Source organism: Orycteropus afer, unplaced genomic scaffold (genome assembly GCF_000298275.1).
Source record: "Orycteropus afer afer isolate SDZICR_OR568_19922 unplaced genomic scaffold, OryAfe1.0 scaffold00461, whole genome shotgun sequence".
NCBI classification, from domain to species: Eukaryota; Metazoa; Chordata; class Mammalia; order Tubulidentata; family Orycteropodidae; genus Orycteropus; species Orycteropus afer.
In genome coordinates this window covers 2,247,946-2,272,388 of record NW_006922048.1, presented here as the reverse complement: position 1 = coordinate 2,272,388, position 24,443 = coordinate 2,247,946, and the positions used below count along the sequence as shown (strand labels likewise).

General features: G+C 52.6%; 1 protein-coding gene across 1 annotated transcript in view; it reads right to left on the bottom strand.

Annotated features, from left to right (window-relative positions):
• PTPRS (protein tyrosine phosphatase receptor type S) overlaps positions 1-24,443 on the bottom strand; it is an 83,190-nt gene that overhangs the window by 29,668 nt on the left and 29,079 nt on the right. The window contains exons 7-12 of the mRNA XM_042782767.1: positions 22,589-22,699; positions 20,785-20,796; positions 10,952-11,221; positions 6,064-6,645; positions 4,512-4,645; positions 4,171-4,315 (exon numbers count right to left, since the gene is read on the bottom strand). Of these exons, the coding sequence (XP_042638701.1) occupies positions 4,171-4,315; positions 4,512-4,645; positions 6,064-6,645; positions 10,952-11,221; positions 20,785-20,796; positions 22,589-22,699 (1,254 nt within the window). The remainder of the gene's footprint in view (positions 1-4,170; positions 4,316-4,511; positions 4,646-6,063; positions 6,646-10,951; positions 11,222-20,784; positions 20,797-22,588; positions 22,700-24,443) is intronic.

Sequence of the window (24,443 nt, the reverse complement as noted above, 5' to 3'; positions counted from 1 at the left end):
GTACAGTCGCCATTTATGTTGCTGAAAAAGGTATCTGCAGTAAGTCATTAGTCTTCCATCACACAATCTCCAGTGCTGTTCTATCACCATGGCCTATTTTCCAAGTACCGATCCTTCTTGTTTCACATTCCAATCACCAGTAATTATCGATTGCATGTTTGATCAATTTCAGACTGCAGGAGTTGGTAAAAAATCTTCAGTTTCTTCAACTTTGGCGTTAGTGGTTGGTGCATAAGTTTGAATAATAATCTATTAACTGGTCTTCCTTGTAGGTGTATGGATATTATCCTATCACTGACAGTGTTGTACTTCAGGACAGATCTTGAAATGTTCTCTCTGACAATGAACCTGTTCTCAATTCTTTGGATTCACTTTCCTTTGAAACAGGCACAAGGCACAAATATTAGGTACCTACTGTCTGTCAACCACTGCACGAAGGGCTTTATTGGATAACAGCAACAACTCCCACACATTAAGTACCTACTGTGTGCTAGGCAATTACCAAAGAATTTTGGTAATACTTAAAGAATGAGTTCATCATTCTCAAGTACCCAGTGTGTCAAGCACTGTTCCAAGGGCTTCACTGAATAACCTCAACAGCTCCCACAAATTAAGCACCCACTGTGTGCCAGGTCAAGTGTTAAGCACTTATTAAAAACAGCAAGTGCCCACATACTAAGCACCTAATATCTGCTAGACAATTACTAAAGGGCTTATGGAATAAGTTAGTCATTGTCCCTTTTTAATCACCCTGTGTGTCAAGCACTGTGATAAGGACTTCATTGGGTAACAGTAATAGTTCCCATACTTTAAGTACATGTGTCAAGGGCCTTAGAACAAAACAGTAATAGACCTTAGTTATTACTGAGCACCTACTATGTGCATGCACTTTGCCAAGGGCTTTGCAGATAGCAAATCTATGTCTTGAGCAACAACCATGCACACAGCACCACGCTAGGTCCTTTAGAGATGAACAAAAGTGCCCATTTGAGCACCTATTATACGCTCAGCACGAGGCTAACCTCTTTACAGCAAATGTCACTTACTGAATACCTGCCCTATGCCAGGCATTGTGCTAAGGACTTTGCAGAACAGTCATAGCCCCCACGTCTTCAGTACCTACTGTGTGCCTGGCACTGGCTAAGGTTACTACAGACTGCTAATGGCTTCCATTTACTGAGCACCAACTATGTGTCCAGCTGTCCAGCATCGTACTATCTACTTTTAGACTAAAAACAGCCACTGTAATTATGAAGCACCTACTATGTGCCAGTCAGTGTGTGTGCTAAGGGCTTTGCTGAATGAACAGCAACCAGTCCCACCAATTAAGCACCTACAGTGTGTCAGATATTGTGTTAAGGACTTTATGGAATAACAGCAAAAGTCCCCACACGTTGAGCACCTACTATGGGCTATGGGCCAGGCTGTGCACTAAAGGCACGTCTACTGCATGCCCTACCCTCCGAGCCCTTTATAGACTTGCAACAGGTCACATCATCTTACGTGTCAGGCACTGTGCTAACCACTTCCTACAATCATCTCAACTCACTCTCAACCCACCCCCGCAGTAGATGGTCAGTACTATCACCCTGCCCCATGTTACGCGTTGGGGAGTGAGTCTCAAAGCCCATCTTCCCGGCTTTCTATTATCACTGTGTGCACCTTCTGTGTGCCAGGCCTCTCTAAATCCTTCCTAAAGCCCAGAGGTGGGTCCCACTTTACAGTGGGGAAAAGTAACGTTCAGGAACAGCAAGCTGCTGTCTAAGGAGTCAGCTGTTACCCTCAGGCTAGCTTGGCTAGAGACCGGGAGTTGAGACAGCTCAAACCAGTCAAGGGTGGCTGAAGTCACATTCCCTGGACTGCACCTGACCCTTGAGTCTACCCCTGCCGCATCTGCAGGGAGGTCAGAGACCGCTGGCCTTGCTCCAGCTCCAGGCACAGTCTTCCCAATCACACCAGCCTCCTTTATTCACTGGGCATGTGTGAACTGAACACTATGCATGTCCCTGCCCCAAGCTCTGGGACTGAGAGATGAACCAGAGCCCCCTGCCTTCAAAGACACTGGGCTATCAGGGACCCCAGAGGCCACTCCAATGGCTCATTTAACTAGGGTGAGCCTCACAGTCTCAGCTGAAGTGACACAGCCTCAGAAACTAGATACCTGGGGCTGGACCCCCATTTCTTGACCAGCCACCCCAACAAAAGTGCCTGAAGGGGATCAGGCAGGAGTGGAAAAATCAACCAAGAAGTGCACTGGAAGGAATGGATTTGCTGAAAAAGGGGGAGGGCAAAATAAAATAAACGAAAACCATAATAAAATAAGAAACAACAGTAATGGTAGTGATGATGAAAAAAACCATAATAAAAGAAAGAAAGACGCCTTCCAGAAAAACTCCCAGTCTGGTTACCTACCTTCCACTCTTCAACTGCTAACTTACAAGACTTTCTTACGAGGGAGGGAACAGTAGAGGGCTGAGCTACGAGGCCAGACCAAACTCGTGGTGGGTCTCTGGACGCAAGCAGGCCTGTGGCCCTGCTCTGGCCCCCAGCATGGGCATGTTGTTGTTCCGGTGAGGCAGGAAGGTGGAATGGCGTCTGGAGAGACCCACGGCTGAGTGGTCTGGCCTCCACCTACCCTTGTGTTCAGCTTGGGGAGCCCGCAGCCCATGGGGACACGCCTGGCCCTGAGTCTTTGCTGCCAGCTCTCTTGGCCCCCACCCGTCTTGGGGGCGAGAAGTGGGGAGTCCCTTCTCCCCCACTCCCTGTCCTGGGCCACCCCAGAGGTTCGTGTGGCTGGGCCGAAGCCACTTCCTAGAAGGCCTCAGGGGGCCGTGTCCTTCACAATCCGGCCCAACCTGCATGATGTCTTGGGAGGGGACAGACGTGTGTAGAAACACGGACATGCATGGATGGTGTCACGTGGTGTGGTTTGAGTCCACATTTCTGAGGAGGTGTGCTTCTTGGCAGTGGGATACGGAGAGGTTTTGAGAGACCAAACTGGGACTCTGGCCATCTGTGGGGCCCAGAGCTGCAGGAGATGGGAGATGGCTAGGGGGCACGCAGGGTGGGCCGTCTTTGTGAACCTGCTTGAGACCAGCGCGTACTCACCTTGGTGGCACACGGCCAGTCTCGCGTGGCTGTCCAAGCCACAGGCCACCCTCACTGACTCCACCTCACACACAAATAGGCCCAGACGCTGCTGAGTGGGAAGGGAGAGCAGGGAGGAAGGAGGGGAGCTGGGGGTAGCAGGGGGCTGCATCTCCAAGGCTCCGATGGCCCGGCCTGAGCAGGCGTTGCCCTTGGCTGACCCTCTGACTCCTTGTGCACACCCAGGGGTGTGAAGGGTTAAACACCAAGGTTGCTTCAGACACACAGCCTGGGTAGAGAGGACCGGGAGGAGGGAGGGGGTGGGTGACAGAAGATAACGCAAGGGGCCTGTGGCAGGGAGACCAGGGCAGACACGTCCCAGGAGAGGCTGAGCAGAGAGGGTTAGGAGGGGGTCAGGGGAAAGAGGCAGGGACCGTGGCAGGGGCCGCGCTGTGGCCCAGAAGCTGGGCTGAGTTAGAGCCCTCCCCTCCCTGAGGAGAACAACTTTGCAACTGGGTGGCCAGGCGTGGACAACAGACAAGTACAAGGATCCGAGTGACTGGATAGGACTTGGGACCCCCACACCTGGTGTCAGTTCTACTCCTCACCCCCTGGACCCATGGGGACTGTGCTTGGGGGTCTCAGGCACCAAGCTCCCTGCCCACCATCTAGGGAGGAAGATATGTGTGTGTGCCGGCTGTCTTCCAGAACGGGGGCGCGAGTTGGGATGACAGCCTCGCTGTGCTCTGGGAAAGGCCTGTGAAGTGGGGACAGTGAGGATGTCCTATTTGGCTCCCAAATCTGGAGTGGGAGGCACAGAAAGGAGTCAGCAAGTCCTGCCTGGTGCAGGATCACAGGGCGGGGTCAGACAGCTTTCCTGAGCTAGAGGCAGAAGTGGCACTGGCCAACGACCCCTGCCCCAAGGGACAGAGAACTGGGGCGACGCACTTGCAAGAACCCCGCACGGCCGCATCACTGCCCAATGGGGACACCAAGGCACAGGGCAGGCGGTGCGTCTGAGGCGCCCCCCACCCCCCCGGCGCAGCTTCGCCCGCCGAGGAGGCGGGTCCGCGAGACACGTACTGGACTGCAGCGTACGCTGCCTCACCACCGACGTGAAGGCGCCCAGACCCTGCGGCGAGCGCGCCGCCAGGCGGAAGGCGTACTCTGTGTGCGGCTTGAGGTCGTCCACCACAAACACCGTTGTTGGGTCAAAGGTCCTCCCAACCTGAGGGCAAGAAGACAGACAGGGACAGAGAGAGAGTTAGAGGGAGGGGCAGAGTCAGGGAGACAGGCAGATGGAGACAGAAACAACCATGGAGACAAGAGGCGGGGCGAAAGCCCAGACATCTGCCCCGCCCTCCGCCTCAACCCTCTGTACGTGGCCGCACGCACGCACGCACGCACGCACGGCCAAGTGGTACCTCTCGGCCGTGGTCGCCTTCCCGGTAGAGCAGCTCATATTTGATGATGCTCTCCTGCCGCGGAGGGCTCCATGAGAGCCCGATGCTGGTCTCTGATTTGGCCTCAGCCCGGAAGTTCATGGGCTGGCCTGGCACTGTGGGGGAGAGGGAGGTGATAAACTCAGATGGGAGGCAGGAGAGGTGGGAGTCCTAACAAAGGGTGCCCAACCTGCCAGGTGTCCTCAATCTCCCAAAAAGAGCCACGTGAAACAGCACTGCCCTGAAGGAAGGGATATTGGTTTCAGAAGCTTCCAGACTGTTCACATAGCACTCCTCTCTTGTTCCTTATGGTTTTACTGGAACCCACCATCACCCCTTGCTGTCAGTCCATTTCAATCCCAGCAATGGGAAAAAAAAAAAAAAAAAATATCCCCTTTCAAACCAACCTAGTACCCATCCCAGCTCACATGAAAGGACGGAGAACCTGGCAGGGACCATATTTTGAAGTACGAATCTCCGAATCTCCGTCCCACATCCACCCACGGCAGCATAGTTCCAACTTTCCCATTCTCTGCTTCAGCAGATGCCTGAGTCTTTCTGGGTTTAGATTTCAAAGGCTGCACCACTGAACCCAAGGGTGAGAGACTCTGAGAAAGTTGGCATCCAGGTGCCAAAATGCCCCTCCGAGTCCTTCTCCCTCAGTGGGGTGGGAGGCCAGCCCACAACCTTAGTGATGAGGTACTGTGTATTCCTCCAATAGCTTCAAGCCCTCATCAGGCCCCACTTGGGGCGGGACAGTTGGCAGAGAAGAAGGGGGGGACCTGTACCCTTCATCTCACACAGCTGCTGGCGTCTGGGATTGCCCAATGGGATGTCTAGGGGAAACCAGCAACTTGGATATTTCAGAGAAAATTCTCTTCCCTTCCCTGTACGATGAGTAACTTTATGTGCTAGCGTGGGTGGGCTGTGGTTGCCAGAGGTTTGCCAAACGCTAGACCAGTCACCATTCCATATGGAATACAATGCGGTCACCTTCCAAACATAAGCTAGTGTAACTAACCCATCACTCGGTTGGAAAGGGCGTGCTGTTCCTGCAGACATGTATATTCTGGCACTTCCTCTCTCTCCTCTACACTCGTCCCCTCCCAAACCTATGGATCCCGGGAGGCAAGCCTGTAGGAGCCTCCACCCTTCTGCCTGCCCTATGGAACTGCTGGACCCCCACAATCCCGTGAACCAATCCCTTAGAGGGAATCTCTCTCAAAACCAAATGCACTTGCTTTACTCAGGACTCCTGGCGACCCCATGCATGTCAGAGTGGAGCTGAGCCCCATGGGGTTTTCAATGCTGAGTCATCAGTGACTGCCAGGCCTTTCTTCTGAGGCACCTCAGGATAGACTCCAACCTCCAACCTCCAGCCTCTTTGGCAGCTGACCGCTTAACTGTTTGTACCACTCAGACTCCCTGTCACATGTTAACTTGTACATATTTTTCAATCTACGTGAAAAACAGAGAGAACCTGTTGAGGGCTCCCCACCTCACTGACCCCCACGGACCCCGCTGCATGCCTCACCTCCCTGCTGAGTCTTGACCTGGATGGGGTCCGAGAGGGGCCCGTCGCCCACCGAGGTGAAGGCCAGCACCCGCACGGTGTAGGTCTCGTCCTCCAGCAGGCTGCCCACGGTGGTCAGCAGGCTGTCGTCCACGTTGTGTTTCTGCCAGTTGCCCACAGGGTGCTCAGGTTCCATGGTGTAGTAGACACGGTAGCCCCGGATCAGGCCGTTGGGCTCCACCGGCTCTTCCCACTGGATGATCATGGTGGTCGCGCTCAGCATACGGGCCTGCACGTTGCGTGGCGCGCTAGCTGGTGCCTGCTCACCAGTGCGAGTCACCACAGACTCGCTGGGTGGGCCCTGGCCGATGGAGTTGACGGCTGACACCCAGATCTCGTACTCGGAGTTGGGGCTCAGGCCGCCGATGCTGTAGCGTGTCGTCGTGATGTCCTCCTTGATCTGGTACGGCCCGTCTTGGCTCTTGGATTTATATTCGATGACATAGTAGGACACAGGATCTGGGTTGCCCGAGTCCCACGTGATGGTGATGCTGGTGGCTGTGTTCTCTGTCACCACTGGAGTCCCGGGAGCTTTGGGGAGAGCTGTGGGCAGGAGATGGGGTCACACATTGGGCAGCTGTGTGGCTTTCGGCCACTCAGTCGCCCTCTCTGAGCCTGGATTTCCTCAACGGAGGCTACATGCGTAATAGCAGCCCACACGCAGCCACCTGGTTTTATAAAGTTTTATTGGCAGGCAGCCACACTTACACGTCTATGGATGCTTTTGCGTGACAATGGCAGAGTTGAGTAATTATGACCCAGACTAGGTAGCCCATGTTGTGGACTGAATCATGGCCCCCAAAAAGACATGTTCAAGTCCTAACCCCCAATACCTATGAATGGGACCTTATTGGGAAACAGGGTCTTTGCAGATGGCATCAGTTAACATGAGGTCTCACTGCACTAGGCTGAGTTCTAACCTGATGCAGGCATACTTCATTTGACTGTGCTCCACACATACTGAGTTCTTGACAAACTGAAGGTCCGTGGCCACCTTGTGTCAAGCAAGTCTGTTGGCACCATTTTTCCAATAGTGTGCTCACTTCGTGTCTCTGTTGCATTTTGGCAATTCTCACAGTGTTTCAAACTTTTTCATAACGCTATACCTCCTAGGCTACAGTACAGTGTCAACAGAACTTTCATACACACTGGGAACCAAAACAATTCATGTGACTCGCTTTATTGCAATACTTGCTTTACTGCAGTGGTCTGCAACTGAACTTGCCGTATCGCTGAGGTACTCCTGTATGATGCTGAGTCAATTCCAACTCATAATGACTGTCTAGGACAGACTGGAACTGGCCCATAGTGTTCCCTAAACTGTAATCTTATGGAAGCAGATTGCCAGGTCTTTCCTCCTGCAGAATGGCTGGTGGGTTCAGTCCTTATAAAAGAGGAGAAGAGACAGAGGAGATGCCACGGGAAGACAGAGGCTGAGAACGGAGGGAGACAGCCCCAGGCCAAGGATTGCTGGCAGCCGTGAGAAGCTGGAAGGTAGAAGGGGAGGAAGGATTCTCCCCTAGAGCCTCCAGAGGCCACAGGGCCTGGCTGGCTCCTTGCTTTCAGACCTCTCGCCCCCGGAACTTTGAGAGAACAAACGTCTTATTGTTTTATGCTACCTCGTTTGTGGTATTTCATTATAGCGGCCCTAGGAAAGGCTTGTGCGCCTGACACAAGCCATGATATTTCCAATCGCCTCGTATGCATGTGAGAGCTGGACAATGAATAAGGAAGACCGAAGAAGAGTTGATGCTTTTGAGTTGTGGTGCTGGTGAAGACTGCTGAAAGTACTGTGGACTGCTAAAAGAACTAACAGATCTGTTCTGGAGGAAGTGCAGCCAGAATGCTCCTTGGAAGCAAGAATGGCCAGACTTCGTCTCACCTATTTTGGTCATGTGGTAAGAAGGGACCATTCCCTGGAGAAGGATGTCATGCTTGGTACGGTGGAGGGTCGACGAAAGAGGGGGAGGCCTTCAACGAGATGGATTGATATGGTGGCTGTGATGATGGACTCGAGTATAGCAGGGATTGTGGAGCTGGTACAGGATCGGGCAGCGTTTTGTTCTGCTGTGCATGGGGTCGCTATGAGTCGGAAACGACTCGACGGCACTTAACAACAACAACAACAGGAAGGGAATATAGCCTACAGAGCCGAAAATAGTTACTCTTTGCCACCCCTGTCCTCGGCTCTCGCTGTTCAGTCCTCTTTATGCCTGTTTTGCCTGTTCCCACCCCACACTTGCTGTTCCCTGTCCTGGAACGCTCCTCCACAGACAACCACCGCATGATTCCTCTCAAACATCACGCCTTCAGTCCTCCCTCGCCACCTGCCTTCCCCAGTTCTTCTTTTCTGTCCGAGGTTTGTTCCCTCCTTGTCCTGTTCATCTGTTTTCTACGCCTGCAGGGCCCAAGTTGTTTTCACAGCTGTGTCCCTAGCACCTGGCACAAACTCTCTGCTCAGATAACTATGATTTTCTCTCCCACTTGCCCCGACATCTCATGCCACACAGGTCCCGGAAAGCATTTGTCAGGAGTTTAATCCCTCAGCAAAATGCCCAATGACCTGCTGACTCTGACACTTTTCTTTGGCTCTTCAGGGGTTGCCAACATGTTCTGGGAAGGGCCAGCCGGGAAATATTTTCAGCTTTGAGGACCAGAGACAGTCCCTCCGTCACCACCACTCAACTCTGCAGTTGTAGGTTGAGAATCGCTACAGACAAGACGGGAACAAATGGGGGTGGCTGTGTGCCAATAAAACAATTTACAAGTACAGACTACAAAGAATAACACGTTCACATACACAATACCGCATTATCGGTAATAAAAAACATTAATCTGTGTGGATACACACGTAGAGTGGCTAAATGATCAGGGATGTCTAGGCAAAAAGGAATATACCCATGACTGTATATAAGGTGGCAGATATTTCTACATACATATTTGTATGTGCTATAAGATCATCCATACATATAATAGAGCTAATAGGGCAAAGTTACAATAATTTCTTGGCCACAGCCAAACACCCTGAGGGAGTGAGTTATTCACTGGGTCCACAGGCTCTCAGGACCACAGTCACAGAGGACATCAAGCTCAATTGGCATAACATAGTCCACAAAAACATTGTTCCACATCCTACTTTGTTTGAGTAACAGCTAGGGTCTTACAAGCTTGCAAGTGGCCATCTAGATGCAACAATGGGTCTCTCTTCATTAGGAACAAAGAAAAATGAAAAAAAAAGAAAAAAAAAGATGCAGGGAAACAATTAGTCCAAGGGACTAGTGGACCATGCAACCCTCAGCCCGTATGTCGATGAGACCAGAAGAACTAGATAGTGCCCAGCTACCACTGACAACCACTTGGAAACGGATCAAAACAGAGATCCTGGATAAAGTAGGAGAAAAATGTGGAACAAAACTCAGAATCATTAAAAAAAAAAAGGACCAGCCTTACTGGTCTGATAGAGCCCAGTGGGACCCCCGAGACTATGGTCCCAGTCACCCTTCGGGCCTAGAACTGAACTCACTCCCATGGCTTCCAGTCAAACAACAGACAGGCGTATGGGGTGAACATTTACACCAGCTGGGTCCACGCCCTAGGACAATCAACCATGGGAGACCGGAGAGGCAGTACTGCACAGGGAGACAGCTCAGGGGCAGGCAGGCATAGAAAGAAGGACACAGAAAAAAGGCAACCACAGGGAGGAAGTGGAAGAGAGCTGTTACACTAGGAGGACTGCAGCCAATGTCAGGGAACAAAATGTGAACGAACTGCTGTATGGAAAATGAATTTGCTCTGTAAACTTTCACCCAAATCACAACTTAGAAAAAAAGAAAAAACACCTCAATTGGCAAACACAGATGGGGGCCAGATTTAGCCCATGGGCCATAATTTCCTGACCCCGGCTCTAAAGCTTGGAAAAAATTCAAGGGCAGCGTCCTCTGAATCTCACCGCAAATGAGAGACACTAGGAAGACTCATGTTACTTCTGTTCTTTTCACTCTGAGCCTTTGGACATACTGTTGCCTCTCTGCTGTTGCTGTTCCTGTCTTGTCTGGTTCACTCCTGTTCAATTTTTAGTTTTTCAGGTGAACCATCCACTGCCCTGGGACATCTTCCCTGACCCACCTTTCCTGGGAGGTGAGACATTTACTTTGAGTCTGCACAGAGCTTGTGTGTCCCCTAGTACAACTAGCACTGAAACTACTTGCAGTTGCACGGACCCCGCCCTCCTGGCGAACCCCACACGTGCCAGAGTAGAAGTGAGCTTCGTTGGGCTTTTTCAGAAGTAGGTTGGCCGAGATTGCCAGGCCTTTCTTCCAAAGTGCCTCTGGGTGGATTCAAACCTACAACCTTTCAGTTAGTAGCCAAGTGAGTTCACCATCGGGACCAGCAGGGACTTGGTTTACGGGACTAACCAGCCTGTACTGTAGCAGCTTGGCTACATGGGTGTCTCCCCCATTGGACTATGAACCCAACATGGAGCAAGACGGTGTCTCAGTGTGGGGTCTCCATGAGGTGGTGCAATTAACACGCTCAGCTGCTAACTGGAAAGCCGCATGTTCGAGTTCACAAAAGGTGCCTCGGAAGAAACTCTTGATGGTCTACTTGTGAAAACGCAGCCACTGAGAAGCTGACAGAACACATGGCGTCACCAAGAATCAGATTCGACTCACTGGCAACCGGCGATGTCTCCTAACACCGGGCCAGGCACGGGGTCATTTACAACCAACAATTATTTGTTCAAACAGCAACTGTGCACTTCAGACCCAAGAAGTCAACATGATAACTCAGGGATTTCCTAGTGGTCCTCCTCCCCCTGCCCCCCTGCCAACCCCACTGCCCCACTTACATTTCACCGTGATCTGAGCCACAGCCTCGATGACGCCCAGGCTGGACATGGCCACGCACGTGTAGTTGGCCGAGTCCTTGACGTCCGTGAGTTCCAAAACGTTCCGACCCACAGGCATGTCATCCTCGGGCGTCAGGTCCTCAGCCCCCTGCATCCACTTGACGTACGGCATGGGCGAGCCCACTGCCACACAGGTGATGTTCACGTTGCCGCCTGGCATGATCTCGTGACTCATGGGCAAGATGGAGAATCGAGGGGCCACACGGCGCACTGGGGCGGCGGCGGCAGGAGGGAGATGCATAGGGCGGGGAGCAGGACATGGAGGAAACATGAAAGACAAGCAGGAGGAAGAAAGAAAGAAGGAAAGAAAGAAAAAAAGGAAAAGAAAAGCGGAAAACTATTTAAATATAAACAGGGCTGTTGCCTTCCCCCCATTTTTTTTTAAATGAAAGGAAAACAAAAAAACCAAATTAAAGAACCAAATTCCAACACAAAGAAACCAAAACTTCAAAAGAAGATACTTCACAAACAATATAGAGAGATATATCGATATATAATAGAGACATGAAGCATTATCTCATAGCAACAGGGTTTCTGAGACCAGAGTGCCTGGTCACAGCACAGATACGGACACAAAAATTTATCAGCCGTTTCTCATCTTTGCTGACAGACATGGCTTTAGGGAGCAGCTCCTCCGTCCACTCGAGCGGAGGCAGCCACTTTGGACAATGTCGGGAGAATTCTGGCTGCAAAGTGTCAAGGGGTCACGGAAGGGTCCTATTTCCAACCCTCTCTGGTGACCTGGTGATGGGGAGAGGGTAGGTGGTAGGAGGACTTGGGCCTGGGAACTTTGCCCCCACTCTCATCCTCTGTGGGACTCTGGGGCCCCACCTACTTCCCAGGGGCCCTTCAGGAAAAGATGAGAAACTCTAATGAAATTTTTGTGGTTTTTGGGTATAGAAACCCTTCTAAAAGCTTCTGTCGGATCTGACAAGTTTCCATCGATAGATGCAGCTCTCAGAGTCACAAACATCATGCAAAATAGGTTGAGAGAGAGAAAGAGAGAGAGAGGGAGAGAGAGAGAGAGAGAAAGGGAGAAAGGGAGAGAGAGGGAGGGAGAGGGAAAAAGAGGCAATGCGAGGCGGAGGCCTGGAGCTCAAGGGCCTCCAGTGCACGCCCACATGGGTACCAGAGAGAGGAGAGAGGAGAACCGAGAGAAAGGGAGAAAGACGGGAAGACAGGGACAGAGAGGGGGAAGCGAGAAGGGGGGGAGGGGGCCCACTTGAATGCTGCATATTAATTCTAGCGGATGTGACCCAATGTGCATGTCACATTGTCACATCCCAGCCCTGGCAGAATAATAGATCGGATATTGATAATAATAAACGAGGGAATGAACTTGAAAGCTGAAGAAACAGGGACATGTTCTGTGCATTTCTTAGCGGGAAGTGGATGCAGCCTTCGGTCCCAACCTTGCAGACTGTGAAGGCGGCAGGACGCATTTCGGGGGCTCCATTTTCGGAAGTCAAAGGGGTCTTGGGGCAGGGGCAAAGGGGTGGACGCTAACGGGCACTCAGGCTTCCACACGGCACCACTGCCCCATGGGAGCTGCTGGATGGCTGTGGGAGGACTCGGGGGCCAGAAAGGGGTAAAATCGTGGGGCCTAAAAAAGTCACGTGGGGCCAGCCCCTAAGCGTGGGTGAATGAGGTAGGGATTGTTTCCACTGTCACAGATGAGGGGCTGGAAGCTTAGAAAGGTTAAAGGATTCATTAAGGCCATTTAGTGAGGGGAAATGATTCTCTCTCCTCACACCTGCCTCTGATTTTTACATAATATTGGGTTCAACCCCAAGGGGGTGGCTTTAGGGCTCTGGCCTACCCTACAGATAAAGGGAGGATCTCCAACTCCCTCCCCCTTCTAGCCTTGGTTCCTCCTGGAAGCCCCCATTCTCCCTCAATCCTGGCTGGAGGCATGGAAGAGGGGGAGCTCTGTGGAGGGTGGGAGTGGGAGGCGGGAAGCTGGCAGCCCTTCGGAAAACGAAGCCCCACGAAAAGTCCAGAGTCACGTTGGAGACAGGAGGAAGGAAGTGGAAGGTATCACTGGTGGCAGGGAGTCGGGGCGGGGTTGTGGGGAGAGACAGGAGGGGACATGCAGACAAACTGGGGCTAAGGGCCAGTTGGGGAGGGGCTGAGATGGGGGGCTTCCCAGCTGGGCTGGGTGGAAGGTGGAGGAGTCGGGGCGGGGGTGAGAATGGGGTCCGGCCAGCCAGCGGACGTGGTCCTGGCCAGCCGCCGGCATCCACAGCGAGGCACGGGTGGGTGGGATGCCGACGCTGCGTTGCCATGGAAACAGAACACGATGGGGAATGAGCGTGGAGGAGCTAATTAATCGAGGGACAGAAAACGGCATCAACGTCCAAAACAAAACCAGGAAAAACAAATGAAAAAATAAAGCAAAGGAAAAATAAATAAATAAACCTGAGGAAACTAAATGCCAAACAAAATTTCTTTAACACAAAACCCCAAACCCCAAAGCAAGAAGAAAACATGGAATGGGGTGTGGGGCTGAAAATCGGGGTCTGAAAGGAGGAGGGCTGTGGCTTCCCCAGGGAGGTGCCCCCCGGCAGAACACAGGATCTAGCCTTCCCACCTGGCACCCACGAGCCCCAGCTGAGGGTCCGCGGTGACCACAAGGGCAGGATCCTCATGGAGAAAGAACCTTTGGAGCAAACCAACCCAGCCCCACATGAAGCCCTGTCTGTGAAGTCCCAGTGACGCCCTGCCCTGATTTTAAAGCTGGAAAAGATGGGAGGTACAGAAGCTTGAATCACATAGCAAGACAAAGTCCTCAAGACCTGAGACTCCCACAGAAAACCTCCCTGGGCCGGGGTTGACGAGTGGACATGACTAAAAGAGCCCCGTGGCCTTAGGAAGGTCCCGTATCCTCCCGGAGTCTTGGTTTCCTCATCTATGAGATGGGAGCAGTCGGGTGACGTGCTAAGAAAGGCGTACGCCTGACCAGTGTAGCATCCTGCACACAGTAGGGACTCAGTCTAGGCTTATAGATAGCAAGTCTGCTCCCTACTTCCCAGGGTGTTGGGAAATCAGACTCTCTGCCTTAAGGGAGTTGTGGCATGAATTATAGCTTCTTTTTTTTTTTAAAAAAAAGGACACAGTAAGAATTTCCACTGAATTCCCATCTTGCCTTCTCCCTCCCAACAACTTCGAGAGGCAAGTGTCCTTGTGCCTGTCTTGCGGAGGAGGGAAACACAGCTCAGAGAGGTGACAGGACTAGCTGGAAATCACAAGGGAAAGAAAGAAAGTGGTGGGGCGACAGCTCAAAGCCAGGTCTGCTCAATCCCTGCCTCTCAAAAAGTGACCCTTCTCTTACCCCAATCAGTAGGCTGCTGTAGGCTGTGGGAGAAAGCAAGAATTATATCCAGGTGTTCCTTCCTGGCGTCGAGCTCTTTCAAACCTGTGTGTCCTTATCCCCCTGGGACACCAAAGAGGGCAGATGTGCCCATTACCTACACACAGTTCCATCAGGGAATAATGTCCAGGAACCACCGGCTGAATACTATCCAGCAACCCTCATAATAAATGTCTAGAAGCCATCAGTTAAAGGCTCACAGTCTAAGGCTCATTTATAAGGGATTGCTAGAATATATTTTAAGATCTAGCTTTAGCATCTAATAGTTAAACAGGAGCCCAATTTATCCTTTCTGTAAGGCTTAACATCTTGTCTAAAAGACCCTGTTCATGTCTGATCTCAAAATCTCTCTCTTGAGGGGTGTCATCATTTAGAAGGTACCGCTAACTTCTTTCGAGACAAGGCACACATCTTGAATACGTAAGACTTGCCATACAGGGTTGTTAACTATAAGTCAGTTAAATAGAGGAGAACCTTTATCAACAATAGTGACTTCAGGGATCATAATCCCCCACGCGGCCGGCAGCCATCAGTTAAATGATCTGCCAATAAACTGAAAACACAAGCTCTGACACCTGGGGAGCTCTGCCCACTTGCTTTCGCACCTCCCTCATTCCCTTCTAAAGGTGTGTTGTAGGAGGAGGACTGGTTTGCCCCAAGTGTGCGGCGGCTCGGAGCCCTGGGCCTCAGGCGGCTCAGCCGGCTCTGGACGGAGGTGGGCAGGCTGCTGACATTGTGTTCTGGCCCGTTCAGAGCTGACACCCACCCACGTCCGTCTTCCCACCCCCGGCTGCAAGCTTGAGGTGCGGGTTAGAGAGTAAGGTGGGCGCGGAGCCCACGGGACAGAGAGGCCCCGCGGGAGCCCCGCCCCCAATTACCGACCTGAATGGAGGGTCCAGGTGGGTTATAGGGGGACCACACCAGCCTTCATCCTCAGCACGCTCCAGCTGGCTCTCGTTTCCAGCTCTTCTCGTCACCGAGTAGCCGGGGGTCCCAGCGGGGGGACCCGCATGGGTGAGGGGGTCGGGAGGGCGGGCAGTGGGAAGTGGGCGGTGGGGTGGCGGGTTTGGGGAGGGGATGGTCGCTTCAAACCCCGATTCACATGGAAAAACAACTCAAAAACCGTCAAAGCAACCGGGAGACGACCCCTCCCCCAGGCAGGAAGAGGCAGAAACGCAAAAACCAAACGGGGGGTACGGAGGGGAGGGGGGTGGGGAAGAAGGAAGGGAACTTAAAAGTGAGGTGATCTGGCTGAAGCACTAGGTAGGGCACAGTGTCAAACACCTCTACGAGTCAGCAAGCCACAGCTCCGAGGAAGTGGGGGTGGGGCAGGGCTCTGCTGGGCATTTTGGGGCGAGAGGAGATGTTTGGTCCTCCTCCAAACCTCAAAATGAGGATGTGGATGGGGAGGGCAGGGGAGAGATGCCAAGAAGGTTCGCAGCCTCCACGGGGTTTTATTTAAGCTTAGATTACACCTGTCGGGAAAAGTGGGGGTGGGGTCCACGGCCAAATTCCAAAGTTCCATTCTTGAACCCTCCTGTGTCCCAAAAGCCTGAGGCCCAGGGATGGTGGGCTCTGCCCCGAGGGCTGCCCTGTACCTCTTCCTTCCCCTACCCACTCCCCAGCCTTGTCTCCACTGAGACATCCCCCCAGTCCCTGGGCCCCATCCCTGCCCTCCTGCCTCCCCACTCCATCAGGGTCATGTGCACCTGGAGGGACCTGGCAGGGCCCCTGGCCCACAGGCTGACCAGTGGCCTCGGCAAGTCTTTGGTGTTTTGAGCTGGACACCTCGCCGAGCAATACATAGTTTTTCATTGTTAATTTATTTTTTTGTGCAGGGGCAGGAGAGATGCTCCCTCTTTAATTTTTGGTACTAGCGGGAAACTGGGATGATATCTGGTTGCCAATTGACTCCCCCACGCTGTGGCTGCCGGGGACGGGGGGCTTTCCAAATGACAAGGTGTAATCTAATATTTGCCCTCCCCCCCCAAACAGAGGAAACAGCGATGCAGAAAGGTCGGAGGCAGGCAGCAGGCGAGACGTATCAGAGCTCAGTGTTCCTGCAGAACACCCTCCTCCCCGCCGCCCGCCACACCCACGCCACGGGGAGCACCTCTCCCCACTCCTGGAGCCCCTCTCCCCCGGGGATCAGGGTGGGATAAAGAGAAGGGCTGAGTCCTAATCTGCCATTACCTGCCCCCAGGGTCAAGTCAGAGGCTTTGGGGGGAGAGGGGAGATGGCTAAATGTGGTTCAGCAGGAACTGGGGTGCTTGCCAATACACCCCAACGGAGGTGGTTCTGGGAACATGGGAGGTGAGAAGTATTCCGGGTCCAGTATCAATGTCTGTCTGTTTTATGGGGGCCAGGAGGTAAAAAGAATGCCTTGAGGTCACGTCCACCATTTGTAGAGTTTGGGTGCTGAAGTTGAACAGACTATCAGTTTCATTAAATTCTCTTACAGGTTTAAGATCTGAGGACCGGGCCACAAATAAAGGGCTCTGAAGACAATCTGGAAATCACAGTCCCCAGTGTCAGCAGATAGTCAGTCTCAATTTCCCGGCAGAACATTAAGACCTTTAGTGAAATCATTGCAGCCCCATCTGACCTCCTCTAAAACCCTGAAGATCTCCTCACCCAGAAAAACCGAACGCACTGCCATCGAGTTGATTCTGCCTCACAGCGACCCCCTTTGGATTTCTGAGGCGATAAATCTTTATGGAAGTAGATTTGCCCCATCTTCCTTCCACAGAGCAACTGGCGGGTTTGAATTGTCAACCTTCTGGTTAGCAGTCAAATGCCTTAGGCACCATGGCAAATGTCCCCTGAAAGTGGGAAGCTCTCCGGATGTCTCTAACTTGCTTGGAGTTCTCCCTGCATGTTCTTAGGACAACAGGTGAGAGGCATAGCATTTAACCGGGTCAGGTGTGCCATGGTTCAGTAATGGTATGTTGTTAGATTGAGCGCACAAGGCACCATCTTTCAACACTAGCCCCCAAATTTAAAGAGACAAAGAAGAAATTAACAGCCAGCCGGAGTGAAATCCGATCATCTTCTCACCTCGTCAAGAGCTTAAGCTGCATCTTCCCCAGGGGAATTCTGGGAGTGGAACTGTGAAATGCATTTAAAAAAAAAAAAAGGCTTGGTTTTGACTTCGGCCCTTTGGATCCCCGAGATAAGCTTTAGGAGAAGAGCGAATCTGAAGAATCTGAATATTCCGCCTCCAGCTGAGCCACCCAGCTTGGCAGATGCCAAGAGATGTCAACTGAAGGAAGGGTCAGGTTGGGAGTGGGGATTCCTTGCAATTAACTCCCTGACTGGCTGTTCTGACAATAATGTAACACTTAGAGTTGTCAGGGTAGACAAGCCATGTGGCCCATCCATCTCTTCTGGCAGGCTGGTACTTATGTGAAAGGATGGCTAACACTCCAGTTGGGCCTCTGCCTTCGGGTATTCTGGCCCCTGAATTTCCTGGGGGGAATGATAAAGGGTGGGGGGGTGAGATAAGAGTTGTGCCTCTGGGCAGGCCACTGGTCTCATGAGGGTGGGGCTGGAGGCAGGAGAAACAGAGACCATTACCATGGATGAGCTCAGAAAAACACTCGCAGAAAATAAGAACTGGGCTGATGGATTCGCTTCTGCAAGATAATGCTTTGCAAAGCAGTTTTCTCAAATGCCATCTCACTCGAACAATGGGCCCGTGAAGTACACAACAGGGAAACTGAGGCTCCCGAGGAAAGGAAGTGACTTGCCCAGAGCATTTGCTCAAACCCTTTACTTTTCTCATTCCATGACAATCCCACTAGTGATCTCCTACATGCCGTGCACTATGCAGGGTGCGTTAGCTCAAAGATCCTCTTCACCAGCCTGTGAGCTGGGCACACTTATGCTCTCTGTTGTTCAGATGAGGGACTGCGGAGTCAGAGACGTCAAGTGACCAGCCCAAGGTCAAACAGCCAGTAAGAGGTATAGGCAAGATTTGAGTCTGGGTTTCACTGGTTGGAACCCACCACTGTGGGAGAAAGATGAGGTAGTCGGCTTGGACAGCCTGGGAAACCCTATGGGGCAGTTCTACTCTGTTCTCTAGCTCTGAGCTGGAAACCAACTCAAAGGCAGCAGGCGTGGTTTGGGCTTTGCTTCTGTAAAGACTGACAGCCTTGGAAACGCTGTGGTGCAGTTCCACTCTGTCCTCTAGGGGCGCTGTGGGTCAGAATAGACTCCATAGCAGTGGGTGTGGTTTGGGCTTTGCTTCTGTAAAGACTGACAGCCTCGGAGACCTTGTGGGGCAGTTCCACTCTGTCCTCTAGGGGCGCTGTTGAGTCAGCATGGACACCACTGCAATGAGTTTGGTTTTTAGTTTTGTTCTCACTACTAGGGGGTACTGTCCCCAAAATCCAAGTGGTCTTCAGAGTCCTTCGGCCATACCTCAGTTCCAATTCCCAAGGACACAGCCTTGGTGGGGAGGCCCCATGTTTTGGGGCTCTCCCACCCTGAGGGTCAAGGTGGCAGCTCTAGCACTGGGTTCATAAGGACCTAAGAGAAATAAGTCCCCTCTTACTGCATTTAAAATCCTCCTGCTAACTTGGCCTTGGACTTAATCACCGGGAATTTAAAGAAGGTGGTGAGAGACAAGAGGGGAAAAAACAGTGATTCCCAACAGGACAGTCTTCACCCTCAGACTGTCATCTGTGCAGGACAGTGAACTGGGGGCTAGTGATTAGAAATCTAAATGGGTTTTAAATCTGGGGCAGGTTTTTCTTTGGGCTTGGAGTGGGGTTTGCTTCCCTTGGGGAGGGAGGGAAAGGTGGGGGCGTGAATCTTAGGTTTGCAAGAATGAGAGAGACACAGAGAGAAAGGGAGATGAAAGAAAGAAAGAGACAGAGAGAGTCGGGAGGGCAGAGAAGGGGGGAAGGCTGTGTCCATGGTTCCCCTGGGTTTTCGCCAGAATTCCACAGCTCTGACACGCAGGCACTCAGAAAGTGACCGTGCTGGGTGGCTGGACAAAAGACGCCTGCAGCCTGGGCCCAAGAGCCTGAGCGGGGGGGTAGGGGAGCAGCCAGTGTCGCCTGGGAGGTGGAGGCATAGTGCTCCGAGGCAGGAAAATGGGCCAATGATTTTTTTTCCAGAGTCTGTCATGCTACGTTATTTTCTGATGGGCAGTCCTGTACTCGTGCCCAGTTAAGACTCAAAAGTCATCACAGCAGCTGCCATTCTGAGCGCTGACTATATGCCAAGCAAGCATGGCCCAGGGAAGATGGTGCCCCCATCACCCCCCATTTTAAGCTGACCACTCCCGCAGTTGGATGTGTCACCATATTGGATGTGAACTCAAAATGCTGCCCTTCAAATGCCTGCACTTCAAACACCCTTTTTTTTTTTTTGGTTTGTTTGGGACAGTGGGAAGTGGTCTCAGGCTGAGGATGAAGGACAGGAACACACCTGCTTGAACCCCCTTCCAACATGGCCGCCCTGGGAGGCTGGAGGCACAATCTCCAGGAAAAGGAAGGTGGCCACTGAGGTCAGGCAAATTGGGCTGCTCTCCCGACTCACCCCTCCCAGGCTCTGGCTTCCTGCCATCCGTTTGCGTCCCCCTCCCTTGTGCTCTGATGCCCTGGGTGGTCACTTTCTGCCCCAGCATCCCAGCTGTGGGACCCTTCCGCCCTCCTGGATGGTAGTCGGACAGGAACACTGGCTTTTGAGTCACAATGCGTTTGAAGAACAACCACGTAACAGCTCAGCCCAAGAAACCGAAACCAAACAGCACAGAAAACACAAGACAGAACCAAAGACGAAACGCTTTGGGGGGAGGGGAAACGGGGAGGGAGACGGGAGGGGAAAAAAAAACGAACGAATCGGTTTTTTCCCCCCAAAATGAAACCAAAGGAAAAAAATAAAAAGAAAAGAAAAGAAGAAAGAAAGAAAAAGGAAGAAAACCGGAATGGAAGACAAGAAACACTCCAACAGAAGGCGTCGGGAATTCACCAAACCAAACCGGCAAGAGTGGCATGCAGAGAGATTTTTACATTCTTCCAGCATGCATCAGGCCCAAGTTACCATGACGACGAGGAGTGCAAAAAACTTAGCAACAACATTACCAACGGATGCAGAGAGGCGACCACAATGCAAGCATCGCATGTGTACGGCCGGCCCTAGGCCAGGCTGGGCGCGGCTGAGATTTTCGTGTCTGTCTGGGTTTTTCTCTCGCTTGGCGGTTTTTTGTTTGTTTGCTTTGCGCTTATTATTCATATTCCAGTTCTTTTTGTTGTTGTTGTTGTTTTCTGTTTTTCCGTGTGCGTGTCTGCGTGTGTCCATGTGAGTGTCTGAGTGCGTTTCGTGTCTGTGCGTGTCATTTTCCAGAATGTAAAAATGTGGGTAAAGAAAGTAAAAAAGAAAAAAACACACCAACCTTCTCGAAGCTCTGAGGGATGTAAAGGGGGTTTGATGCGGAACACAATGACATGGGGAGAAGAGAAAAAATAGGGGAGATACAGAGAGTAAAAAGAGGACTTCCCAAAGCTACAAGCTGCAATTGTTTTTTTTTTTTTTTCTCTTTAAACCAAAAAAAGAAATTAAAATTAAAAAATAAAAAGAACAGCAAAGACCTTTTTTTCTATCCTCCACTCTGCCCTCGACATACGAGATCCATGATTCTTTTCTAAATTCAATTTGGAGAGTCTGAAACCCAGGCAACGATGAGGAGGCTGGGTCTAGCCCCCTCAACTGCCCCCAAAAGGAAGGAGGCTCACACTAGGCCCCCCTCCAGGGGCTGAGGACACAGAAGGCCCCCCACCCTGCTCATCCTCCTGCAAGAGGCTCCACCCCCCGCCCTGCCCCACACCTGCTGTCCACGCTCGCTCTTTGAACCCTGCCAGACTTACAAATCCCCATTCCAGGTGTTTGCAGAGAAATAAGTAGGTTAGGCGGAGACCAGTCAGTCGGAGACAGAGCGCAAGGTAACTCACCAGAGGTGCCGTGGTGGTGGCCCCAGACGTGCCTCTGCCCACCCCAATGCCCACATCCTCACCCTCCCCAGCCAGCCTCCTCCTCAGAGGCCAGATACAAAACCCAAGGTCCAGAACCAACGAGTCGCTCGGGGTCCGTGGGAACCGCAATTGGTGGGGACCAAGAAGGTGAGGTCTGTGGGTGGCTTCCCCAGTGGATGACTGACAAGGACTAGGTGTGTCTAAGCAGGGAAACAGGCCAGACGGCGAGTGTGATTGGTTTTAACGAACCAATAGGGGCAGGGCTGGGATTTGAACCAGGCCCCCTTGGCGTCCTGGTGGGAGCTCTCTCTACCCCAGACTTGATCAGAAACAGCCGTCAGGAGGAGGGATGGGGCACAAACAGGGGGGAGGAGGTATCTTTGCGTGTCAGAAAAAGTCGGAGAGAGCAAACACGGGACAAGGGGTCAATGCCACCCTGGTGCCACCCTGAGGGACCTGGAAGGAAGTCTGTGTAAATGCTGCCCTGACTTCCCTGGTGGGGGAGATGCTGGGGCCGGGACCCCGGCTCCCTGGCATGATCAATGGGAACTGAAGGCCAGGAGCAAGGAGCCTTGCTGGCGTGCTGTGCCGGCCTTGGACTGCCAGCACCACCAAGACCCCATATCCACCGTGCCTGCTGTGACCCCATCTCACCTGGGCCTACCAGTGTCCCTTCCTAAGAGACACTGAGAGAAACAGAGCACCAGGCTCTAGGGCAGCCCACGGCGTGGGGGCCGGCTTCTAAGACCCACCCCCACCAGCACGTGGATGGAGGGGACTCAAGGGGGGCGGTGAAGCAGGGAGCTACTAGGCCACGGAGTTCGGAGAAGCAAAGCCAGCAGACGACAAGGGAGACACAACACATCACAGAAGCCGACTCAGGCGGGCGGGGCGGGGCCGAGGCCTGCAGGCTCCCCCGGCCCTGTAGGCCCAAGACTGACCTTCCCTCTGCCCCGCCCCGCTCCCTCCTGCCCAGCAGTCACTGCCTCCCCCAAGTCCCACTACCCACGGGGCATCCACAGCACAGCATGGGGCGTCTGACTGCCCCCACTTTACAGGCAGGGAGACTGAGGTCCAGAGAGGGCTGCTGCCTCCTGACCGACCGGTGGGGCCTTCCTGCTCGGGTCTGCAGGGGATGGGGGAGCCCAGAGGCTGTAAGCCCGAGGAGGGAAGGGGCAGGACGGGGCGGGTCCCTGCCTTCCACGTGGCTGTGGCGATGGTCCCTACCTCGCACGTAGAGGTTGGCGGGCGAGGAGTAACGCACTCCGGCGCTGTTGGTGGCCACACACTCGTATTTGCCCTGGTCGGTCTCCTCGCTGCTCTCGATCTGCAGGGCCCCTGTAGGGAGAGGGGAGAACGCCTGGCCAGTCAGGGGCGTCCCAGTGTGGGCGAGGGCTACCCCCAGTCCCTTCTGTCCAAGCTCGAGAGGAAAGAGTGAGTTAGCCTAGAAACCCCAGCCGGGCCAGGGACCCTCTGGTTCATCTTCCCCCAACCCCAAGCCTGGCCCTGAGCTTGTCTGAACACACTTGAATCCTCAGCAACCCCCGCCCCCCACACGCAGGAAAGGCAGCCAATCATGTGGCCGGGAAAGCGTGGCCACTGACGAGCGCTCGTGAAAGGGCTTGAGTGGCGCTCTGCAGGTGACAAGGACAGAGCGAGCTGGCACTCAGGCCTACTGCAGTCAGATCTCAAGACTCGGGGACATCCAGGACCACCATGAGTGATGTGCAAACTCAGGAAGCAGGCGGGGGCTTGGCTGGTGTCAACCAGTGCCCGTATGTGAATAAACGTGGGTCTGAAATCCTCATGTTTGTCTGAGATCATCGGCCTCAGAGCCCCTAGTTCCTGTAAGTAAATGGAGGCAGGGTTGAACATCTTCAAGGTGTCTGGAATTTCCGAGCTGGGTTTACACCCATGATAGCTAGCTAAGGCAAAGGACACAGAACCCTGAAATGTGGCCAAGCATATTAGAAATTGAACATCCAGCTCAAAGCTTTAGGTGCCTGAAACTAATCGCTGAGTCTGAATGTCCTCGGGCACTGGAACTCAAGTAAGAAGACTGGATTCACCCACGTGTTGAAAACCATAGGCTGGAGTCAAGAGCCGGGTAATGGGATGAACTTCTCCAAGTGTGTTTGAAATTACGGTCCTAGATCCCGGCCCACGGTGCTTATGGGTAAATGAGGATTAGACCGAATTTTCAATAGAGTTTGAAGTCACAGGGCTGGGTGGAAGTCTCTAACAGACACAAGTCAGGCTGATGTCAGAATGCCCCAAGTGTGTCTGAATTTGTCACGATGAATGAAGATGAGGCCGTTTCTCTCAAGCGTAACTGAAAGTCACAGGAACCAGAGGTCTTCGTGCCCACGAGTAAATCAAAGCAGGCCGATTCCCGTCCTCCCCAGCACGTTTGATAACACGGGCCCAGATCAAACACTTGCCTTCTAATGAATGTACAGAAATGAATGAACCGGCCCGAGAAGAGTCGAAAGGAAGGATTTGGTTAACCCTTTAGTGCCCATGAGAAAATGAAAACGAGGCCAAGATTTCCCCCAAGGATATCTGAACTGGCAAGCCTGGAACAAGTCCTCATTTCCATACATAAATGCAGCTGAGTGAGAACTTCTAAGGATGTCCGAAATCACAGGATAGAAGGCATCAGTACCCATGAATAATTAAAAACGAGGCCAGGGTATTTGAAATCACGGGCCTGGCTCAACTCCTGTTTCCTAAGTACATGAAACTGAGTGAGGATCTATAAATATGAGGGAATCACGGGCCTAGACCAGAGGCTTGGTTGACCAGAAGTCAATGAATACGGGTGTGTGAATCGTAGGCTTTGATGAGCCCCTAGCACCACAAGTTCAAGTTCTAGTTCAAGTTCTCAAGGAGATCCCTCTTTCCCAGCTTTGCTCATGAATGTCCCATGGAGGGGACATGGACCCGCAGAACTGAATGCTGGCCCCAACCACAAGGAGGTTCCCTCTGGGGACTGCAGATGAAGGTTCTGGCCCCATGGAAATGCTTCCTACTTGTGCCTAACCTCAAGGCTGTGGAGAAGCGAGCGTGTCGGTGTCACTAT